The sequence below is a fragment of the Canis lupus genome, chromosome X (assembly GCF_003254725.2).
Source record: "Canis lupus dingo isolate Sandy chromosome X, ASM325472v2, whole genome shotgun sequence".
Classification (NCBI taxonomy): Eukaryota; Metazoa; Chordata; class Mammalia; order Carnivora; family Canidae; genus Canis; species Canis lupus.
The window spans coordinates 123,787,405-123,808,494 of NC_064281.1; the positions used below are offsets into that span (position 1 = coordinate 123,787,405).

Here is a 21,090-nt window from a genome sequence, read left to right on the forward strand (position 1 = left end):
TTTGGCAGTCAAGGCTGCGGCTCTTTAATCACGTGACCCGTGCCATTCCCCCGGAGCAATGGAATGGTGGCCGTCGAGCGTCCCTGCCGTGCCCTGTTCTCCCTTGGGTTGCACGGAGCAGCGCGGCCACCGGCTGCCTCTCGTGGGGTGGGAGTTGCCTTATGTCCGTCTGTTCTTCCTGGGATCATTGGTGATGACAACAGACGCTAGCCGGTGGCTGTGAGCGCTCGCGGGCTGTGGCAGAAGGTGGGCCGAGGCGAGCTCTGCGGGTCCCTCTCAAGGGGGTTCCGAGCTGGCCGCTTGGGGCCCCCGGGGCGTGGGTGAGGTCGGTGCTGCGGGGTGGCTCCTGAGGCCTGCCCACCCGGCGGGGCGCGCTTGGGGCTGCGGGTATGCTGGATCCCAGCCGAGCTGGAGGAGGCGCGGGCATTTAGGGGGGCCGTACCTTGGGGTCCTGTGGCCAGCGGCTTGGTTTGAGGTGCCGAAGCGGGAGGTAAGACTTCCCCCACAAGGACAGCCCCCTGCCCTCCTCCATGCAAAGCCAAGATCGCAGGACCGGGCCTGCCCCCGCAACTGCCCCATTTTCGTGTCATTAGCGAGCCACCTGATTCCCTGTGGTGCCAGAGGCCGCCAGTTTCCCTTGAATGACGGGGGCATCCGGCGAGTTTGGGGCCATGGCCCCCTGCACCCACCGCGCCCTTTCTGCCCCCCGGCCGGGCCCCTGCGCCCCCCACCCGTGTCGTCGTCACTCCGGGCACCCTCTGATCCGCTGTCGCTTCGGAGATGGGGCTGGCCAGGCTGGGGACGCGGGCCCACTCGGGCTCCCAGAGTGGACTCCAGCGCCGTCCGCCTCCCCCGGCCCGTGTCCTCGTTGCTGAGCAGCCCCAGGATCGCTAACGTCATCGACGTCGTCCTCGCGTACATTTTGCTCCCGCTTCCCCTCCCCCGCGGGCCCGGCCACTTGCTGGCGCCGGGCAGTGCTGCGTCCCGGATGCTGCCAGGAGACAGGACTCCAGCTGCCGGACTCTGGCGGCGGCTCGAGGTCCCAGGCCGCGGTCGCCGTGTGCGAACTGCTGACGACGTTGCCTCCATCATCCTTTCCTTTGACATCTGCCAGCGAGGTGGGCAGGCGTAATGCTCGGGCTCTTACTTGAAACCTCTGCTTTTCTATAGTTTGGGGAAATTTAATAAATGTCTGCTTCAAAAAAAAAGAAAAACGGTATAGAGATGGATCCGAGATGCCCGAGTATCATTAATGTTTCGTGATCACTTGGTTTCTTGGAGGGAAGCTCACCGCAGGCCCAACCAGGTGCTGCCCCCTGGGCTGCTTCCGCCAGCTGAGCAGCTCGGGTCTTTGTGGCGAAGCCCAGGTAGGGGCCTCCTAAACTGCTTACACAACTTGAGTGTGAGCTCCTGGACAGGTGGGCAAAATATATATATTTTACCCTGGACCTGATTTCTCACAAATCATGTTCCACAATGTTTGATTTTTCATAAGGAATCATGAATTTTAAGAGCACTATTTTCCTAAAGAAAACTGACAGTGGTGCACTTTTTTTCACATTAAAAAAAAAAAAAAACCTGTGAAGTCAGCTTATTGACTCACCAAAACTGTCTATGTCTCTGAATATAAAATGGTAAGAAATGCAATTAGGATTATTGAGAGCAGTGCAATTTTAGCAACTCCCGACACCTGGCTCTCGTCGGAGGGGCCGGCCTCACCCGGCTGGGGGATCTTTGGGCAGCCGCCCAGGTTTCTAATGAGCAGCCGACGCTGAGAACCACTGAGGCACAGACTGGGAGCCCAGAGCTAACCAAGTCAGAGCTCCGCTGTTGACAAGTGACTGCCTCACAGGCCTTTAAAGGCTCTTCAGTTACGTGCCCCACAACTGCACATGCCTCCCAGATACCGGGCACAAGTGTGATAGTACACTTCATTGGACACTAGCAGTTGGGGTGAAGAGAGGGGCATGGCCAACACATCACCCTCCCTGAAGTCTTTTAGTCACTAATTAACCAAGTGATTAAACTTGGCACTACTAACCCACTTACAGATTGTTTTGGTCGCTAAAAATGGAGGAGCTACAGCTCTCCCCTTCTCAGGTCCTCCCTGGTCCCTAACACATAAGAAACACGGGAAGACTGTTCAGCTTCTCTGATGACTGTTTTATTTTTCTGGGTGTCATAACACCTGGAAAGAATCAGGTTTGAATTAGTGTGTGCCCTAGATGCTAACGTCGGCCGAGGCACGACTGAGTTTAAAGATGGGAAGGGGGCAGCCCCGTGGCTCAGCGGTTTAACGCTGCCTTCGGCCCAGGGTGTGATCCTGGAGAACTGGGATCAAGTCCCACATTGGGCTCCTTGCAAGGAGCCTGCTTCTCCCTCTGCCTCTCTCTCCATCCTCCTTGTGTATTCTCATGAGTAAATAAATAAAAATCTTTAAAAAATTTTAAAAATAAAAATCTTGATTTAAAAAAAATAGGAAGGAACGATTTAATATGAAGCCTTAAAAGCCCTAGTTAGGGCAGCCGGGGTGGCTCAGCAGTTTAGCGCCGCCTTCAGCCCAGGGTGTGATCCTGGGGTCCTGGGATCGAGTCCCTTGTCGGGCTCCCTGCGTGGGGCCTGCTTCTCCCTCTTCCTATGTCTCTCTGTGTCTCTCATGAATAAATAAATAAATAAAATCTTTAAAAAAGATAAAAGTCCTAGGTAAAGTAGTACACCCTAGGGAAAAAGATTTAAAAGTCTGAACCTTGAGTAGTTAACTCAATAAAAATGACTCTGTAGTGAAGTTCAGGAAAGCAACGTATTTGATCATATACTGATTCCTAATGTGAATCCTATAGCCCTGCTGTCAATCGATCATGTTAAATGTTCTTTGCATTTGTGTATGGTGTAAACAGTTGTCAAATGTTTTATTAAATCGTTTCGCTATTAACACGAGTTCCGTAAATGATTTCATGAGAACGTACCACAGTTACCTTGGTTTGTGGACGAAACATCTTTAAGACAGCGTTTCTCCGAGCCTCCCTGGAGAACGTTCACCCTGAGAGGTGCTGTGTGCAAAGTGGGCACACCCTGGCAGGCGCCGCGTACAGCAAGCAGTCATTTTCAAGGGATCATGACCGACCGTAGTGGACGGGAGAGAGACCCGTTTACCTAGGTCTAACGTGGCATTCCCTAAACTCCCCTAACCCCAGAAGCCTTCCGCCCACCCCTTACAGCAGCTCCCAGAAACAGTTCAGGGAACGCCGTTTACAAGAGTGCTTGGCCTCGAGTAATGGGGTGTGTGACTAGCCCGGCCTCAGTCCATTCACGGCCAGGGAGGCTCTTCCTAGCTGGATCTCCCCTACTGTGGACTGAATGGTGGTGTTCCCCCAAATTCATAGGTGGAAACCCCAACACCTAAGGTGATGACAGTTGGAGGCAGGGCCTTGGGGAGATGACTGGTTCACGGAGGTGGAGCCGTATGACTGGGATGGGGACCAGGAAGCAGGCCCTCACCAGACACCAACTCTGCCGGTACCTCGATCTTGGACTCCCAGCTTCCAGAATTCTGAGAAATACACGGCTGTTGTTCATGAGCCCGAGCGGACTTTCAGGAGCCTGAATGCATGAAGCTGCGGGCCCGTCACAGTGTGTTTCTGCTCTTGCTCAGAGAATCACCTTTTTCTTTGGCGGGGGGCAGGGTGGAGTGATGGTGGTTGTAACACCTGTTTGAGGAAAGCAGATGGCCTGTTTGATCGTGTCGCTCCACCAACACTACGTGAGGTCCGTGACAACTGTCATCAGGTTCCTTCAGGATCCACTGTGACGTCTTGATAAGGATGTAGAGTGGATACCCCACCTAAGGATTCTGTTGCTGCCTGCCTGACTTCCAGTGAAGCCTTTTCCCTCCCAGTTTTCTCATGATTAATTAGGGGTTCAACATTATACAACTGATTTCCAGGCCTTTCCTACCAGTCGTTGAACACATACTGTCTTCTCGCCACACACTATGCTGGGGAGGTAAGGGGAGGAAGAAATGCCATGAATTACTGGAAATGCAACAGGTATGGGGTTGGGTTAGAGAAACTCTTGAATCTAGCACGGAGGCTGTGACGGGTGCATGGTGATGGCACTGGAGGCGTGTCTTTTCACCCAACACATCAATAGTTTCATGAATGGTACCAGTAGTCTAAACTCCTGCTAAAGAGCATTCGTACCTGTACCTGTAATAAGAAATACATTTAGGGGGTGCCTGGGTGGATGTCAGAGTCTCGGTTCCAAAACCTGCATTAGCCCCAGGCTCAGCACTGACCACGGAGTCTGCTTCAGATTCCCTCTCCCTCTCCCTCTGCCCCTCTCCCCACTCACACGTGCTCTAATAAATAAGTACAATCCTTTTTTAAAAAAATACATTTAGTCCTCCTCTTAGGTGTTTTTTTCCAACACCAGCAAACAATTCTCCAATTCTCAGTGGACACTGGCCAGATATCCTACAAACTTCATTCACTTGTGACCATAAGCACGTGGAATTAGTGTCAGATCCCACAGCTTTAGGGATCAGTCCACAATACTGCCCCAAGTTCGGACACCTACTGCCAAGCCCAGATCCTTACCTGGCCTTCTGAGTCACTGGCTGTACATCTGAGGTTCCCAATGACATCCTCTGGGTTTGATTAATTTGCTACAGTAAGTACAGAACTCAGGGAAACATTTGCTCCAACATTTCCCAGCTTGTTATAAGGGATACAGATGAACAGCCACCTGAAAAGGTATAGAGGGCAAGGTCCCACAGAGAAGAGTTTCTGTCCAAACCCAGTCCTTTTGGTTTTTTATAGAGGCTTCATTACACAGTCATGATTGACCGAATCATTGGCCACTGGTGACTGAATCTGCAGCCCCTGTCCCTTCAGCAGAGGTGGGGGGAGTGGGGACTGAAAGCTTTAACCGTGTTAATCACATGGTTGGTGCCCCCTGGCAACCAGTCCCCAATCATAGGTCACCTAGGGGCTTTCCAGATGTGACCTCATTAATGTGACAAGACCCCTTTGTCACTCTTACCACTTAGGAGATCCAAGAGTTTTAGGGGCTCTGTACCAGGAAAGGAGATAAAGACCAAATATCGAACTCCAATATGAAAATATTAAAAAAGACCGAATATATAGCTCTTAAAAGTCACAATATCACAAGCACCAAACCAAAATTTCTCACTTAACAGGTTTATTTTAGCAGCTCGGTTTTATTACATTCTACATATTTAATGTATTTATATTTCTATCTGTTCTGCATAGATGGCATATTGACTTTTATAGTTGCCTTTTTTAATTTGCTATTTGCTGCTACCTGGCCTGAAGAAAGAGTCAGGAAGACAAAAAACTTGCTTGGTGGATACATGGTGCAGCATTTAACTTCTCAGCAGCAGCATTTAACTTCTCGGCAGAACTTCACTTTGATGTCAGCTTCAGTGTCAGCTTTTCTTCCTCTTCTTTCTCAAATCCTGAACAGACGAGAGATCTTCCTTTAGGGTAGCGAGCACAACACTTACGCAGTTCTTGAATGACAGCCTGACACTTAGATTCCACGTAGTTGTTGGCTGAAAGACACACAGGCAGACCCTAGTCAGAACCTAAGGCACGGGGAAGTTTAGATCAGTGCTTCCCACTCCTTTTCACCTCATTCTATCTACAGACTCGGAAGAAAGAGGACGTACCCAAGCCCACTCAATTCTTTCTGATGTACAGACTAGTCAACAGGCTAATGGGGGGGGGGGAAGCATGATTTGCAAAGTGGTTGAGAGATATTTTTAGATTTAAATATCCTTTTCTTTGAGGTTAAGATCTTGGGTGCCCTTTTGTAGGACAGCCTGGCTGTGGGAGCTCCCTACCAAGTCCCTGCAACAGACCTTCGCAAACTGCCGCCTCGGGGCGAGTCCTAGTCTTTCTTACAGCTGTGGGCTAAGAGTGGTTCTTACATTTTTCCAAGGTTGTAAACACACCCACACACCCCCACCTCCTCCCCCACATGCTACTCAACAAAGAGCTTCTGGCCTCCAAAGCCTAAAATCTTTCCTACCTGCCCTCTACAGAAATTATTTGTAGACCCTTATCGTACAGAGACCTCAGGTCGGAGGAACTTGACCTAAAGGTTTGAGGTCAGCTGCAGTTGATCTGAGCCCCCTAGTGCTAATGTGGGGCGCACTGGACTCAGTCTAGGATTAAAATAACCCAATTCTGACCACAAAGAATATAGCAGAGTGGCTGAGTCCAAGAGTGGAGCCAAACCAAAGGGGCTCCAATCCTTGCTGTTCTGCAAACCCTGGATAAGTTATTGAACTTCTAGATCAATTTCTCCATCTATAAAATGGGGGTCATGGTAGCATCTGCCTCATGGATGAAAGGGTTAAAGGATCTAATCGGTTTAAAACCCTTATGGCTGTGCTTAATGCTAACTCTTAATCCTTCCAGTCCTTACTCCTCCCACGCTGTAGCCAGAGAGTGTCTCTAACTTGATCCTTGTTCTCCCTTAGCCATGTGTTGCTAATGCAAATAAGAATTTATTGACGAGAAGACATTGTGAAAAATATTTCCCTTTTTCTGAAATTTGGAAGGAGGAAAGGATGAAGAAAGTAGCATTACTGTCATTGTACATCAGCATTTTAGATTAAGAGATTTTTCTGAAAAATCTCTTTGCTTACATCATAAAATGAAATGTCTGAGAATGAAGGTTAAAAGTCAAAGGCAATATACAAACAAGGGTTTTCTTTACTGGTGAATCTTTGGGTAAATTCTTAACATTTGTCCTTCAGACCCTTCCATATTTTCATGGGCATCCATCTCCATGTCCTACATTAATAAGGGGAAGTCACCAAAAATGTCAGTGTTGAAATTAAGAAAGCCATATGGCTTTATTCTATCTTCTTCCAATAATCATTCACTGATTTAAAAAAAATCCTCTAGCATTTGGTCAAACTTATTGGCCAACTTAAAACCAAATTGGGGGAAAGAAAGAAACCAGGTGGACAGATCACATCAAATATGCTTTAGCTGAAGTATGCTTTCGCCTTTAAGACTTAGTTGCTAACTTTGGCAGCCTGAATTCCAACTGCATTTTCAACCCCCCACTTGTAACCTGATTGCTTTTAAAAAGTGAAGTATAACCAACCCATTTAAAACTAGTCTTTTTAAAAAAGGACTTTGCTCAGCTTAGTAATTCTCAATTCTGGCTGTACATTAAAATTACCTGCTTAGCTTTCTACACTGATTCCTGCCCAGAACCCATCCTCAGGAAATCTGATTTAATTGTCCTAGGCAAGTTTTTAAAGCTCTTCAGGTAGTTCTAATGTACAACCAGGATGGCAAACATGAAAGTTGGATGACATCACTTTTTATTTTCTGCATCTCGGATTTGAAACAATGAGAAAAAAAATCTTCAGAATAATTACAGAAGTATTGCATTTGAGAGGAGTTCCTATCATTTGCCAATAAAACGAAAAACTGGTCTCTTGTAAGTTCACAGATAGAGTGGAAAAATATTTTTAAAAAAGCATTTAACATACTACCTTGTAAACATTTCTGTATTTCACAGGCTTGTTTCTGGCACGGATCCTTCTGCGGCATATCCAGAAAACTAAAATAAGAAAAATGATTTTTATTTTGTCTTTTATCCATAAAGACTTTAAAGCCCCTTTAGATGGGATTTTCTTCTGAGACAACCAGGTACGCTAGAAAACAATTGCACTAAAAAATACTCTTCCCATTCACAGGATGAATCAATTGTATTTTTATAATATCCATTTCATTTAATTTGGAAGACATAAATAGCTTTACATGAAAATAAAACCTTGAATTCAATCAACTCATCTTGAATATGGTAAACCAACTGTGGGCTAGAGGAGCGATGCCACAGCCCAGTAGGCCTCGCCCACCGCTCAGACCGTTCACAGAACCACCCTTGGTAAATGATTAAACTCCTTGAGCCTTTTTCCTTCTAATTCATGTGTAAAATGGAGACCATTCCTACCTACCTCAAACCATTAATGGAGGGATTAAGTGTGATAAAGTATATAAAGTGCACAGTCTAGTGCCCGGAAGGAAGGCAGTAAGGATTCCATACGTGGTAGCTATGATTCCCAAGATCTTTCAAAAAAAGTAAAACCTGACTTTTAATGTACATAAACAGGACTACTTTAACTCAGAAAATCATTTATCAGGTAGTAAATGCTTTCCTAGGAATCAGCAATATTTGGTGCTATTATTACTTCCTGAGAAAGGTGCTAGTTAAGCAGCTACAATAATTTTCAGAGCTCTTACAGAAACCATCTTTTTAAAAATAATCTGTAACCAGAGAATGAATTTAAGTGCCCAAGATCTTGATCAGCAACCTCTAATAACTTGAAGGCACAATTTCAGAAAAGAAAAAGGCCCAGGAGCCTTTGTAGCTAATTTCATTCATTCAAATAACCTCCTCTTTTTTTTCAGAGCCCCCTAAGTTCTCAGTAGATCCAAGTTAGGTCAGTACTGGGAGGGGAAACACTGGAGCAAAACCTAGGATATTTACAGGATGGGAGAAGGAAAGGCAGGTGAATTGCTGCAGGGCAAATAAGCGACAAATAGATGTTGATGCTGCTAGGAGCTGCTCTCTTCTCTCTAAATCAGTACCAAGTCCTTGGTGATCAGGGCATCTGTTCTGTAGCAGGTGCTGACTTTTGTGGGATTCATCAGATCCCAGTTCCAGCTGATGATGTCCATTAAAGGTTCTATGGCAATTTCCAAAGGAGTCAATTTCAAGTTACGTATCCTGACTAAGTGCTTTTGTTGACTTGCTTTCTGCCTGCGTGACCCTCTCTCTGCAGTTCCACTCGTGCTGTTCTTCATGGCCCTTCCTAAGCTTCTGTGTTCTTGAGCAGTTTTTCAACCCACTTCCTCCCCCCAGGCCCACAGGTGGGTGCACTGCAGTGGTGGATGAAGTGATTGCCATATACTGAACAGAACAGAGGAGCATATCTTCCTAGAATCCCAGCACCTGGAAAAAAAATAGATCATCAAAATCACCACAACCGAATAGGGCAAACAAAAGAAGACGGGAGAACAGGGGAGAAATAGAAATACATACCAGGCTAATCATCAGGCAAAAGCTTAAGCAACAGCTCCTGTACTCCCCTGACCTGTCAGAAAAAGAAAAGTTTATAGAGTACTCTGTTGTAAGAGCCCCGATACAATGGAAAATGATTAAGCAACACGGGTACCATTAAATGATGCTGGATCTGCCACAAGCGAGAGTTGTTATCCATGTAGCGCTCCTCAGGGTAGAGTTGCCACATGAGAGGTAGCTGGGAGGTAAGAAGGTGACTTGGCCTAGCTGCGTCACCTAAGGGAACCTGAACTTGCTGGACTCGTGCCCTTAGGAAACTCGTCTCCTGATGGGAAAAAACGATCAAAAATAAAAGCAGAGATTTCAGGCTTCTGAGACTGGTTAGAAACCAAGTTGCTTGAAAGCAAAATCAATAAAATACAAAAGAGAAGCCAAATGTAAACAGTTACCTCTTCCACGACGGCCACCCACGTGCGCTGGTATTCGTCGCGGTAGATACCCTCTTGGTGAACCCAGAGGCGGTCGGGTGGAGCCCCCACATCCTCTCCTGCCATCCTGGGCTTTGGGTTCCAATTCTAGCCCTGCTTTTCTCCACCTAAGCCTGCAGCACCCGCGCACAGGACACAGGTGTGACTTTTTGGGTTTGAATGAACTCATCCATTGAGCAAGGTGACCTGGTACTAGCAATCACCAACCAGAACCAAAACTCGTATCGCATCCGTCCACTTGCACGGCCTAAATAGAGCCAGGGCCATCTGAAGCTCCCCGCAAGACCCTGAAGCGACACTCGGCAGAGGCTTAGGTCAAGCTAACGGTTGACTGTGAAGCGCTCAGCTCCTCAGCACAGCGGGAAGTTCTGTGGACCTGCAGGCCTAGCACCTCGGGAAGCTGGGCGGGGGTCACAGTCTTTGCATTCACAAAGCAGCATCGGACAAAGGGTAGTTAGCACCAGAGGACGCTCAGGAGTGTGCCTGAGGGCACGTATTTGGGCAGGAAAGCAGTGTAACAAAGGACACGTGAGCCAGATTCCCCAGGCGAAAGCCCCTTCCAAGCAGTCCCATTGTAAAGGCTCGTGAAGGCTGAATCCTATGCAGCGCTTTCCGAATTAAAAGTCTCAAGGACAAACGGCCTATTTAGCAGTTTACTTAGAAAGGTCACTTCTAGCACTTGGGCTGTTCGTGTTAAGGAACATATTCAAGGTAGCTTCATGGAATTTTGAAGCTCCAAAAGACTTTGGGGGTCACGGTGGTTTGGAGCTGAGAGCAAGTGATCCTTATCCATCTAGGTCCTGGTTTCATGTTAATAACGCCTCAGGATGTCTCAGGAGCCCGTTTTCCCACAGAGGTGTGTATGCATTTAAATCCTGATTTCCCAAGTCAGAAAGCCAGAAAAAGCCCTCTGCCATTGGAGAGGCGGGAAGGAAGCAAGCCTCCTGGGCAAACTCCTTCCAGAGCGCGGCTCTAACCCCGTGAGGCTTCTCTGCCTAGCTTGGGATCTCATTTCAGGGCCTCAGCAGCACTCGACCTGCCTTCTGGAGGAGTGTGTTGCTTGTACCTGGCCCCCAGCATCACGGCATGGTTTCACTGCATTTCTACCTTTGCCAGGGCACATACAGCACATACAGCATTTGCCCCACAAAACAAAGGCATCCTATTCTCATCAGGTGGCCTTTCGGTAGGAGAGGAACTGTACCCCATCTCGGGACATTGTTAAACCACTAAATTGAGATTGTCAAGAGCACAGGAGATGCCCTCTTTTCAAGGACAATACTCTGAGTCTGATTTCCCCCCCCCCTTGACACTGTGAGTTCGCCCTCGCTGAAAGTAGAAGGCATCTTTTATAGACTTAAGAAATGGTCTGATTTCAGTGGATGATGTAAGAGCATCATAGTTGCTTCACCCATTGTACTCTGAATGCAGTGGACTCTGAGCCCATCGTAAGCTTCCATCTTACAGGGTTCTCTTATTTCAAACTCACCTAGCCAGGAAGGAACCCCTTCTCCTGCACCAAATCCCAGTTTCTCTCAGTGGCAAGAGCACCTCTCCTGATCCTGCAGACTCAAAACTTACAAGTGATCTTGGACTTTCTCCCCTCCTTTACTTGCTACATCCTATCTGCCACCAATTCCAGCAAGCATCACTGCCACCGTATTTGTCCTAAAAACTAGGCTCATTTCTGGTTCCAAATCCTTGCTCTTGCTTTCTACTTGCCTCAAATGCCTCCCCAGGCCATTCTGTCTATCTCAGAACCATTATGGCACAATGCGGGTGCCTGCCTTCTTGATGAACACTTCCTGCCTCCTGGGACCACTGCAGCATTTATGTCTGAGCGTAAGCTCATATTTTGGCCTCTACGAATTGCCTTGCAGATCTGCTCTGCTTATTTCACAAGCCTTGTGTGCCTCCCCAAATACTGTATTATAAGCTCTTCGATAACAGGAATGATACAGTCCTGGGCACCCTAAGTCTCAATACTAGTCAGTGTTCCTGTGAGTGGATATGTTTACTGAGAGTGGAAGCAGCTAAAGACCACCTATACATGGGTTGAGGTTGATTCCTTAGGGATATCATATAACTATATATTTTTTCAAGGCCATTTCTTTCCATTTAGCAGATAACAATCGTTCTGCGTCTCCTTTTCCGCAGGGCTTTGGAAAGGAGAGATACAAACAAAAACCAAGCAAATATCAATGTCGAGATAAAACATATTAAAGTCTGGATGTCGAGCACAAAAGAAATAAGTATGGCCATTTAAAAAAACAGAAACCAAGGGTTAAGAGTTTCAGTACCATGTCACGTTCACAGACAGGTCCATTCATAGATAGACAACTAAGATATTGACATTCAAAGGTGTTTAGGGGGCGACTGGGTGGCTCAGTTTGTTAAGTGTCTGCCTTTGGGTCAGGTCATGATCCCCGGGTCCTGGGATGGAGCCCTAGATCGGGGCTTCTCCCTCTCCCTCTGTCCCTCTCTGCCTGCCTACTTGTACTCATGTTCTCTTTCTCTCTCAAATCAATCAATAAAAATCTTTCTTAAGGGCAGCCCCAATGGCCCAGTGGTTTGGTGCTGCCTTCGGCCTGGGGTATGATCCTGGAGACGCGGGATTGAGTCCCATGTCAGGTTCATTGTGCGGAGCCTGCTTCTCCCTCTGCCTGTGTCTCTGCCTCTCTCTTTCTCTCTGTGTCTGTCATGAATAAATAAAATAAAATCTTTAAAAAATCTTTTTAAAAAATAAATGTTTTGAATGAGAAGCAAAATTGTACTGGTTACCTTGACATTAAAAGGAAATGATTCCACTGGTATAGAGGGCAAATAAATTGGAGATGATAGTCTGAGTTACTATGAATTACTACAAAGGGACCTATGAGTCACTAGGAAATATTCTCAGAAGAAAGGCAGTGTGACGAGCTGCTGTGACCTAAAGGCCAACATGCTGGGCATCAGTAAGATGAGCCTGGGAACAAACCCCAGCACTTGACCCTGAAGTTCCGCTACCACTCACCGAGAAGCTGACATATGAGGATGTACCAACAATCTCGCTACAAGAGAACAGCAAAGGCTAAGTGAGAAAGATTCAGATGAAGGATCATCAAATCTCAGGTTGTATGAATCGCAAACCGTTTCCCTAAAATGTGATCCTTGGAACACTTGCCCCTAACATTTTCCTTGGTCAAATAAGTTTGGGAATCTTTCAGTCATAAAGCTCTTATTAGTGTAGTAAAGCTCTGGCAAGTTACACAGTGAAGAAAGTTTATTTTGTTTGACATTTCCCAAAATCATTTGACTGGAGAACATTTTTCTGCACATGAAACTTGTTCACAAAATTCACAACCCCTTGCACTTAGATGAATGTCTTAAATTTCCAAGATCAACTGAGGTACAACATGCGATATAATACACAACATGAACCTGTTCCACTCAACTCTAAGGAGTACTATTGTCTTTGAATGTAAGTGGATTCACAAAGTTCTTATATGGCTTCATTATTCATGAAGACTGTAAATCATATTGTCCTCATGGTGGGGGGGGTCACGTTGATGTCTTGGGTCGAGATCATACTGGCATAAAGTATTTGCTAGTAAAGGCCATCATAAATCATGTTTTAAATGGATGACATGCAACATAGAAAGGCTTCCTTAAAAAAATCATAATGAACTACAATTTCCAGGTGTTTGAACGATTTGTAAACAGTTATCAGTTGAGTACACTTATTTTCTTTGAATCGAAGTGATAATCTGATATAATTACAATGGATGAAATCACTAAGAACACATGCCCTGGAGTCAGTTGGCCTTGTCAGGGTATCAATCCGGAGTCTGGCAGTTACTAGGTTTATGGCTTGGGACAAGTGAACATCTCTACAGTAGTTTTCTGAGGTGTAAAATGAGGTATAAGAACATATTGAGCATAATGGGCACCACTTATTTCGCACTCATATACTTATATTGAGTCTTTTAATATTTACAATCACCTGATTAGATGGAGAGTTTTATAGATCCCACTTAAGGATGAGAGAAGCAAGGAACAGAGAAGTTAAGTCAGTTGCATGAATCCACAACACAGGCATGAGGTTCTAGACTGTGATTACAAGTGTGACACTTTACACATAAAGGTATATAAATGGTTGGTGGAGGGACTAGCGCAGAGGAAGTCATAAATTTCAATAGTCTTTCTGTGTAGCCCAGTTAACCCTTTAGAACCGTACAATTTGGCTGTGAGCATTATAAAGGAGTCAGAGAATGTTGTGACATTTGAGATTGACTTATAGCAACAACAAAGAAAAGCTGTCTTTCCTGTTGCAGGTGCGTAAAGGCAGTTTATAAAGTCAGAGTACCCCATTGCTAAAGATAAGAGTTGCGTAGCCACTGTTGTCACCTTAAGGCATGGTGTGCTAGCCATGGACAGTAACTAGACGTCAAGTACGAGGTCAAATGGAAAGTTAAGAGGGAATTTCGATTGTCCAATGTAAGTGCATAGTGGAGGTTTTGCCCGTCTTCACCCTCATCAAAGGGAGTCATGGAAAGAGGTGCTATGTGATCCTTAAGCATTAGGGGCAAATGCAAGTTTCTGGCACAGCGTCATAGATAATTCTTGGGGGGGGGCTTGGACTGGGACTGAGTTGGGAGAAAAGAGCAAAGCATCAACACCTGTTCAGTAGCCCCCTGGGAACGTTCCCTTTCCAGTACTGCCTGGTGGGACTAGAAGTCAGAGCCCCCGACGCGGGTCCCGATGGGCTGTGCGGGCGGCACGGCACGTACCTGTCCTGGGTTTCGCACGCTGCCTACCATGCACGTGTCTTTGCTAGCCCTAGGGAGTTGCAAGATCTAAACTGCAACCCGTGGCACGTCTGACATCCCTGAGAACGAAGCTGCTTTTGCACCGACTTCCCCGGCGTCTGAGCGCATCCAGGCCAGGAGAGCCGGGCGCCGTGCACCGTGGGCGCCGGCCGCGGTCCCCGCAGCCCTCGGCGCCGGCCTGCTCTCCCCCGCTCCCGTGCTGCGTGCGGGACACGCGAGTGCGTGCACGCCTGTGTGGCACACCGCAGCGGCCGCGCTCGAGAGTGACACTTTTTCCGATACAGTATAGCACTGTTTCTGGAAGAGGTTACTCACATGAATATAGTGTTTCTTGGGCTAATTAATCCGCCTCAGGAGCAGCGAGGCTCAAACTTCCAGGTCCCCCGCCCTGGGCCACTCCAGGCACGATCGGGACGTGAGCGTGCAACGAGCCCGAGGTCACCCGGACCGAAGTTGCGAGGCGAGGGCCGGCACCCGGAAGTGCTCCGGGGAGACTTGTACGAGGTTCAGGGAGCGGAACTTGGAAACAAAGCGCAATAAAATAAAGCCTGAACTGTCTGAGGAGCGGGTTTCGCAAGCGCGCGCCCCGGGCTCAAGAGGCCGGCGCGCGCCGCGAGGCCGCCTTCAAGGGCTGTCCCCGCGGCGTGTAGGCCGCGCGCGGCTCTCCCCGGCGGGCGCGCAAAATGGGCGCGGGCGCTCGGGAGGCGCCGGCCCGGCCGCCCGGCCGCCGCTCACAGACCACGTCGGCCCGCGGCCCGCGAGCGCCGCCTCCCCGCCCGCCCCGCCGCCCGGCCTGACGCCCCGACCGCGGCCGGCTACCGCCCTCCGCCCGACGGCCACGCCTGCCCCGAGCGGCGCGGGCGGCTCCCAGGTGCCGCCGGGCCGGCCCCGCCCGCCCCGCGCCCCGGCCCCGCCCCGCGCCCCAGCCCCGCCTCCGCGCGCCCGCCGGCCCCGCCCCGCCCCGCGGCCCCGCCCCGGCCCGCCGGCCCCGCCCCGCCCCGCCCGCGCGCCCCGGCCCCGCCCCCGCGGAGCCCGCGCGCCGCCGCAGCCGGTTGGCCAGGCCCGGGCGGGCCGAGGCGGACGCGAGCGGGGTCGGACCAAGATGGCGGGGCAGGTGGTGCAGGCGGTGCAGGCGGTGCACCTCGAGTCGGACGCCTTCCTGGTGTGCCTCAACCACGCGCTGAGCACGGAGAAGGAGGAGGTGATGGGGCTGTGCATCGGGGAGGTGAGTCGCGCGCCCCGCGAGCCCGGCCGGAACCCCGCGGGGCAGGCGCCCGGAACGGCCGCGGCCGGAGCCCGGCGCTGCGGAGGCTGCGGCCGGCCCGCTCGCTGCTCAGGTAGTGAGGGCCCCGCGTCCCCCGCGATCGCGCCGTCCTCCGGGTGGGCCTTCGAGTCCCGCTGGCAGCCGCCGTCCGTCCCCACGGCTGCAGGCATCGCCCCCCGACCGCCGCCGCCTCAGGCGGGAGAGACGCGCGAGGATAATGGGGACGCGGCCGTGTGGGGCGCAGCCGAGCCCGCCGAGGCCCCCGGCCCCCCTCCACAGAACCACACACCCCAAGCTTCACCTGGGGCTTAACTCTCCCTCGCGGACACCCCGAACTCCTAACCCTCCAGTCCTTGGTGCCGCTGGACAGGAGCACATGACCCACTTCCACGCAATCTCCACCCATTGATACCAAACCAGCAAAATGTGATCAATAATCTTTTCTGCTTTTTCCCACTCTAGTTGAATGATGACACAAGGTAAGACCATGTTCGTTTCCTCCTCTCTCGGGATCTCCGTAGCACTGTTAACTGACCCAGCACAAGGTGTGCAACATTCTATATGACTCGTACTCGAAGTTTCCATTACGACTCCCGAGCTCCCTCATTGATACACTTTCAATTCCACCCCAACCGTGAAACTTGGTTTCGACCCTACTTCCTACAAGGAGGATTTTCGCTACATATATGCATGTCCTTATGTGAAAAGACACGGGTAGCAGTACCGAGATCATGACTGAATCGCTGAAAGCTCTTATAAATAGAATTTACTGGATTCACACAATGATGTTATGTTCCGCTTCCTTGCTGGACGCATTGTACGTTCTCTCTCCAGCGAAATGACAATGAAACACAGGTGATTTTCTGTCTGGCGTCTAATAAGCACATTACCAGATATTTCCCTCTATTGACTCCTTCCTTCGTGTCTATTGTCATTGGCCCTGCCTCCTCTGGTGGGCCCTCCAGTAACCCTAGAGATGCCCAGTAACTTGAATGCTTAATTAAGATGACAAAAGCTTTGAGTCACCTTTATTTAAATTTCACTATGTACTTCTCACACCCACCTCCTTAATGCCTTCGATTCTAGAAATTTCACTTTCCCAGGGAACAGATATGATGTACTTAGCCACACTTCCTCTGTCTCTGCTAAGGTATCATGGCAAGAACTGCTAAGCTTGTTACTTTGCTTTAATATCTTTTTATATTCCAAGCCTCAGTTCCCTTTTTTTCCCTAATTTATCCCCAAAAGGAGTGACTCCAAATTCACATATACCGGAACTGAAATACGCACAGTTGCTGAAAAGGTATGTGTGCTAGAATTTTGCATGATGGAAACGTTCAGCTGGGGAGGGATTTCTGGCCGACATTGGCTGCTCTCAGCAAGGGATCAGTCTGCGTATGCCCACGTTCACGGCTGCATAGCATATCCTCTCTACTAAAATCAGTTGAAGAGTGTACTCACCAGCACTGGAACCGAATACCTCTATTTGTAGCAGATTCAGATGAGGAATCGCCCTCAGCTCCCCTCCATTCTGTTGACTGCCTAATTTCTGGCCCTTCTCCCCACTTCCTTGAAACTTTTGGTCGGTCCTCCAAACCTGTGCCCCTCACTTTTATCTCCTTATGTCAAGTCCCAATATCTACTTGGGCAGCCCTTCTCTTACAAGCAAGTTACTCATGACTCATGATTCTTAGTCTACCTTGACTTTTGTCCTGTCTGCCGTCCTGCCTCTGCTTTTCTGGCAGGCTCTAGCTTTGGTGGTCTAGATCATGCTTATCAACCTATACTTTCTGGTATAGGACCATTTCAGTGTTTTCCAAATATGATCCAGGCCACTGCTTTTGTAAAATACTCTGAAAATCGATTATGGCCTCTTCTCCTGCCAAGCAGACAATGGAACTCCATCTGCTTTTCACCCCTATATGCAAGCCACTTTACCTCCTTTCTTCCCATATCTAGGAAAGAAATTCATTTCCTACCCAGAACTACAGGTTCTTCAAAGACCTTGCTCATCAAATATCTCATCTTCTGAGTCTTCAACCTTTCGACAGGCCTTTTTTCCTTACGATACGATTATGCTTCAATTACTCTCATTTCCCCAAGGGAAAGGGTAATTACTTTTCCACCCTCTATGTTCCTGTAGTCACTGCTCTTACATCCTCCTTTTAACAGCTAGACCTCTTGAAAAGATAGGTTGCGATAATTATCATTTCTTTACCTTCAACAGTCACACATACCAAGGCCTGGTTTCCAATTCTGTCTCTAGTCACCTCCCCATTGCTATATCACCTCCCCATTGCTATATCAGTGGGTTATTTCTTGGTGCTTATCTTATAAATCTTTCTCCTCAGAACTCTGAACTGTCATGGGTTCTTTTGTTTGTGTTGTATCTCCCTCCTCACCCCTTCCTTCCTTCCTTCCTTCCATCCATCCATCATGGGCACTTCATCCTTTGCATTAAACACTGGTATTCGCCAGGTTTCTGACTTGGTCCCCTCCTTGCCTTCCCAGAATGTCTTCTGGGCAACATTACCTTCCCTATGGCTTTAGCTGCAACATTGAACTTAGACCTGTCTTGAAATCCTTCCTCTGAAGAGAAGAAAAAAAAAAGAAATCCTTCCTCTGATACTCGCTGTGTGACTTTGGGCATGTTATTTAACATCTGTAGTCTATGATTTCTCTGCAAAACAGGGATGATGACAATCACCAACCTCAGAGAATTGTTGGGAGAGTTGGATTTAGGTACTGTGTGTAAAACACTCATTTGTAAAATGGGTATAATAATAGTACTGACCTCAGTGTGTCACTGGCGGAGTTTTATTTTTATTTTTATTTTGAAGTTTTAATTAAAATTCAAGTTCATTCACATGTGGTGTGGTATTGGTTTCAGGAGAATTTAGTGACTCATCACTTACATGTAACACCCAGTGCTCATCACAAGTGCCCTCAATCCCCAACATCCTGCCCACCTCCCCTCCACCAGCCCTCAGTTTGTTCACTGTAGTTAAGAATGTTTTTTTATGGTTTGCCCCTCTTTGGTTTTTCCCCATGTTCATCAGTTTTGTTTCTTAAGTTGCACATATGAGAGAGATCATATGGTATTTGTCTTTCTCTGATGGACTTAATTTCGCTTAGCTTCATACACCCTAGTTCCATCCACGTAGTTGCAAGTGGCAAGACTTCATTCTTTTTATGGCTAATACTCCATTATATAGATATAGATATACCAAATATCACCTCTTCTTTATCCCTTCATCAGTCGATTGACATCTGAGCTACTTCCATGATTTGGCTATTTTGGTAATGCTGCTATAAGCATTGAGGTGCGTGTGTCACTAGGGGAGTTATCAAGTCAATAAATGGAAAGCACTTTTTCCAAGTGCCTGACACCTGGCAGCTAGCCAGCAAATATTGGCCATTCTGACTGCTGTTGTTAATATCCAGTAGATACCAATTAACACCAATTATCCTAAGCTCTAGTACTTCATACCCTACTGCCTGTTTCACGCTTAGCCAGACGCAGTCATCTTAAACTAACATGTTCAGAACTGAGCCTTTCCTCTTCCTCAAACCCACTCTTCCAACACTGCTCCTCCCCCAGTAGTTCCTGAGCCTGGGGGCACCTTGGAATTACTGAGTAATTTTACAAAATCCTGATGCCAGCTCCATTGGTCTGGAGTGAGACCTATGTGGCAGGAGTTTGAATAAGTCCCCAGGTGATTCTAAGGTGCAGCCGAGTCTGGAAGCCACTCACAGCCATTTGGAACCATAGATTGCTTTCATGTTGTTTCCAACTGCTGCTACCTTCTTGGAGGTCCTTATCACTTCTGGAATACTTGCTAGCCTCTCCCCATTCTCCTTGCCTTGAGTCTCTTGCCTCTAGTCCTGTCTTCTGATTGGTTGGGGTATGCTCTTTTGAGAACTTAAACCTGACCTATCTCTACTTAAAATGAATGCATTTTCCATTACCTTTAGGATGAAGTCTCATTAGTTTAGCATTCAGGGCCTTCTTATTTCTACCTATCTGCAAGTTCTAAGCATGGTAAATTATGGCAGTTTCTAGGTTGTGCTGTACTGTTTCATTCCTTGTATCTGCTGGGCATTATGCTTGGACTGCTTCCCTCTGCTCGCCTAGCTCCTTATCCCTCGCAGGTGCTGCCTGTCTCTAAAGAACCTGTCCTGACCTGTAGACTAGGTTAGATACCCTCCTCTGTGCTGTAGTAGCTCCTCGCGCAGATCTATCACAGGGCATGGCTATTGTCTTAGAGTTGTTTACCTGTCCCTCTTCCTGGACATGACTACTGTATCCGGTTTATCTTTGTGGACTTAGGCCCTCATGTAGTGCCTTACATATAAGTATATATTTAAAAAGTCTGTGTTGTACTGATGGCCATACATTCCTTAAAATAGGAACTTAGTGTTTACCTGCCCATGAGCCATGGGGAGGTATGGCAGGGGGCACAGATTTCTATCAAGGGCCTGATGATAAACATTTTTGGCTTTGTGGGTCATACATTTTTTTGTTGCAGTTCCTTAGCTTTGCCATCATAGTGCAAGAGCAGCTACAATATATAAATGAATGAACATGGCCAGATTTTGCCCAAGGGATGCTGGGCAGGCCATATTTTCTAGCCTCTGTTCTAAACCAAGACAGAGGAGCACAAGGAAGTGGGTTTCAGTACTTGAGTTGCAAGACTGAAAAGGTGTAGGGGCCAATCTAGCTAAGCTGGAATATCTTTTATTTCTTATGTGACTATGACTAACAGGCTTCATCAAGCCCTTCAGCTACCAGTGGCTTTCAGGGACATCTCTCAGTCGTTTATGGCCTTTCTATTTGCTTGTCTCATTTTGTTTTTCATTTATGTCTCGACTGGTCTTGCCATCCTACCCTGCACTTCTTTTCCTCCTTCCTCTAGCCACTGAGATCTTATCTGACAAGAGGAGAGAGAAGTCACCCTGGGCAGCAGCTCCTACTAAATACATTCCCAATCTTAATGACGTGATTTTATTTTTCAAGAGTCCATGCTTCATCTGGAATTCTGTGTTAATTTGTTCTGGCCAAATAGATATTAAACTGCAGGAGTTCAGTGACCTTATCTTTTTAGTACATGCTGGCATGGCATATCTTTTTCCATCCTTTTATTTTTGGTCTTTTTGTGTACTGATATTTAAAGTGTGTTTCTTTTTTTTTTTGTACATTTTTTATTGGAGTTCGATTTGCCAACGTATAGTCTAACACCCAGTGCTCATCCCATCAAGTGCCACCCTCAGTGCCCATCACCCAGTCACCCCGTCCCTGCCCACCTCCTCTTCCACTACCTCTTGTTCTTTTCCCAGAGTTAGGAGTCTCTCATGTTCTGTCTCCTAATTTTTCCCACTGAGTTCCTCTCCTTTCCCCTATAATCCCTTTCACTATTTCTAATACTCCCCGTATGAGTGAAACCATATGATGATCGTCCTT

General features: G+C 47.7%; 3 protein-coding genes across 9 annotated transcripts in view; 1 reads left to right on the forward strand and 2 right to left on the reverse strand.

Annotated features, from left to right (window-relative positions):
* Window positions 1-5,182: 5,182 nt before the first annotated feature.
* CMC4 (C-X9-C motif containing 4) lies at window positions 5,183-14,753 on the reverse strand. Its single transcript, XM_025460525.3, has 3 exons — window positions 14,681-14,753; window positions 7,538-7,605; window positions 5,183-5,572 (listed from the first exon to the last, which is right to left on the reverse strand). The coding sequence occupies exons 2-3, from the start codon at window positions 7,593-7,595 to the stop codon at window positions 5,424-5,426; spliced, it is 207 nt and encodes a 68-aa protein (XP_025316310.1). The 5' UTR covers window positions 7,596-7,605; window positions 14,681-14,753; the 3' UTR covers window positions 5,183-5,423.
* On the reverse strand, window positions 5,183-14,819 carry MTCP1 (mature T cell proliferation 1). The gene is made up of 7 exons (XM_025460524.2): window positions 14,681-14,819; window positions 9,519-9,670; window positions 9,224-9,394; window positions 9,091-9,142; window positions 8,637-9,000; window positions 7,538-7,605; window positions 5,183-5,476 (listed from the first exon to the last, which is right to left on the reverse strand). The coding sequence occupies exons 2-4, from the start codon at window positions 9,621-9,623 to the stop codon at window positions 9,095-9,097; spliced, it is 324 nt and encodes a 107-aa protein (XP_025316309.1). The 5' UTR covers window positions 9,624-9,670; window positions 14,681-14,819; the 3' UTR covers window positions 5,183-5,476; window positions 7,538-7,605; window positions 8,637-9,000; window positions 9,091-9,094.
* A 567-nt stretch (window positions 14,820-15,386) lies between these two features.
* The window catches only part of BRCC3 (BRCA1/BRCA2-containing complex subunit 3), a 62,445-nt gene continuing 56,741 nt past the window's right edge, over window positions 15,387-21,090 (forward strand). The window contains exons 1-3 of one of the 7 annotated variants that reach the window (XM_025460514.3): window positions 15,391-15,590; window positions 16,092-16,108; window positions 16,878-16,932. In XM_025460514.3, the coding sequence (XP_025316299.1) occupies window positions 15,468-15,590; window positions 16,092-16,108; window positions 16,878-16,932 (195 nt within the window). In that variant the 5' untranslated portion in view covers window positions 15,391-15,467. Of the gene's footprint in view, window positions 15,591-15,710; window positions 16,485-16,877; window positions 16,933-21,090 lie in introns of those variants that run through there. The other 6 variants (XM_025460517.3, XM_025460519.3, XM_049107315.1 and 3 more) reach the window with 6 other exon arrangements.

What these genes read in the sequence shown, in the direction of transcription:
- CMC4 (XM_025460525.3), bottom strand. Translation starts at nt 7,595, where the DNA reads ATGCCGCAGAAGGATCCGTGCCAGAAACAAGCCTGTGAAATACAGAAA. An exon ending in AATACAGAAATGTTTACAAG is followed by an intron (nt 5,573 to 7,537) that starts GTAGTATGTTAA and finishes TGTGTCTTTCAG; the next exon opens with CCAACAACTACGTGGAATCT.
- MTCP1 (XM_025460524.2), bottom strand. Translation starts at nt 9,623, where the DNA reads ATGGCAGGAGAGGATGTGGGGGCTCCACCCGACCGCCTCTGGGTTCAC. An exon ending in GGGTGGCCGTCGTGGAAGAG is followed by an intron (nt 9,395 to 9,518) that starts GTAACTGTTTAC and finishes TTTTCCCATCAG; the next exon opens with GAGACGAGTTTCCTAAGGGC. An exon ending in AGATCCAGCATCATTTAATG is followed by an intron (nt 9,143 to 9,223) that starts GTACCCGTGTTG and finishes TTTTTCTGACAG; the next exon opens with GTCAGGGGAGTACAGGAGCT.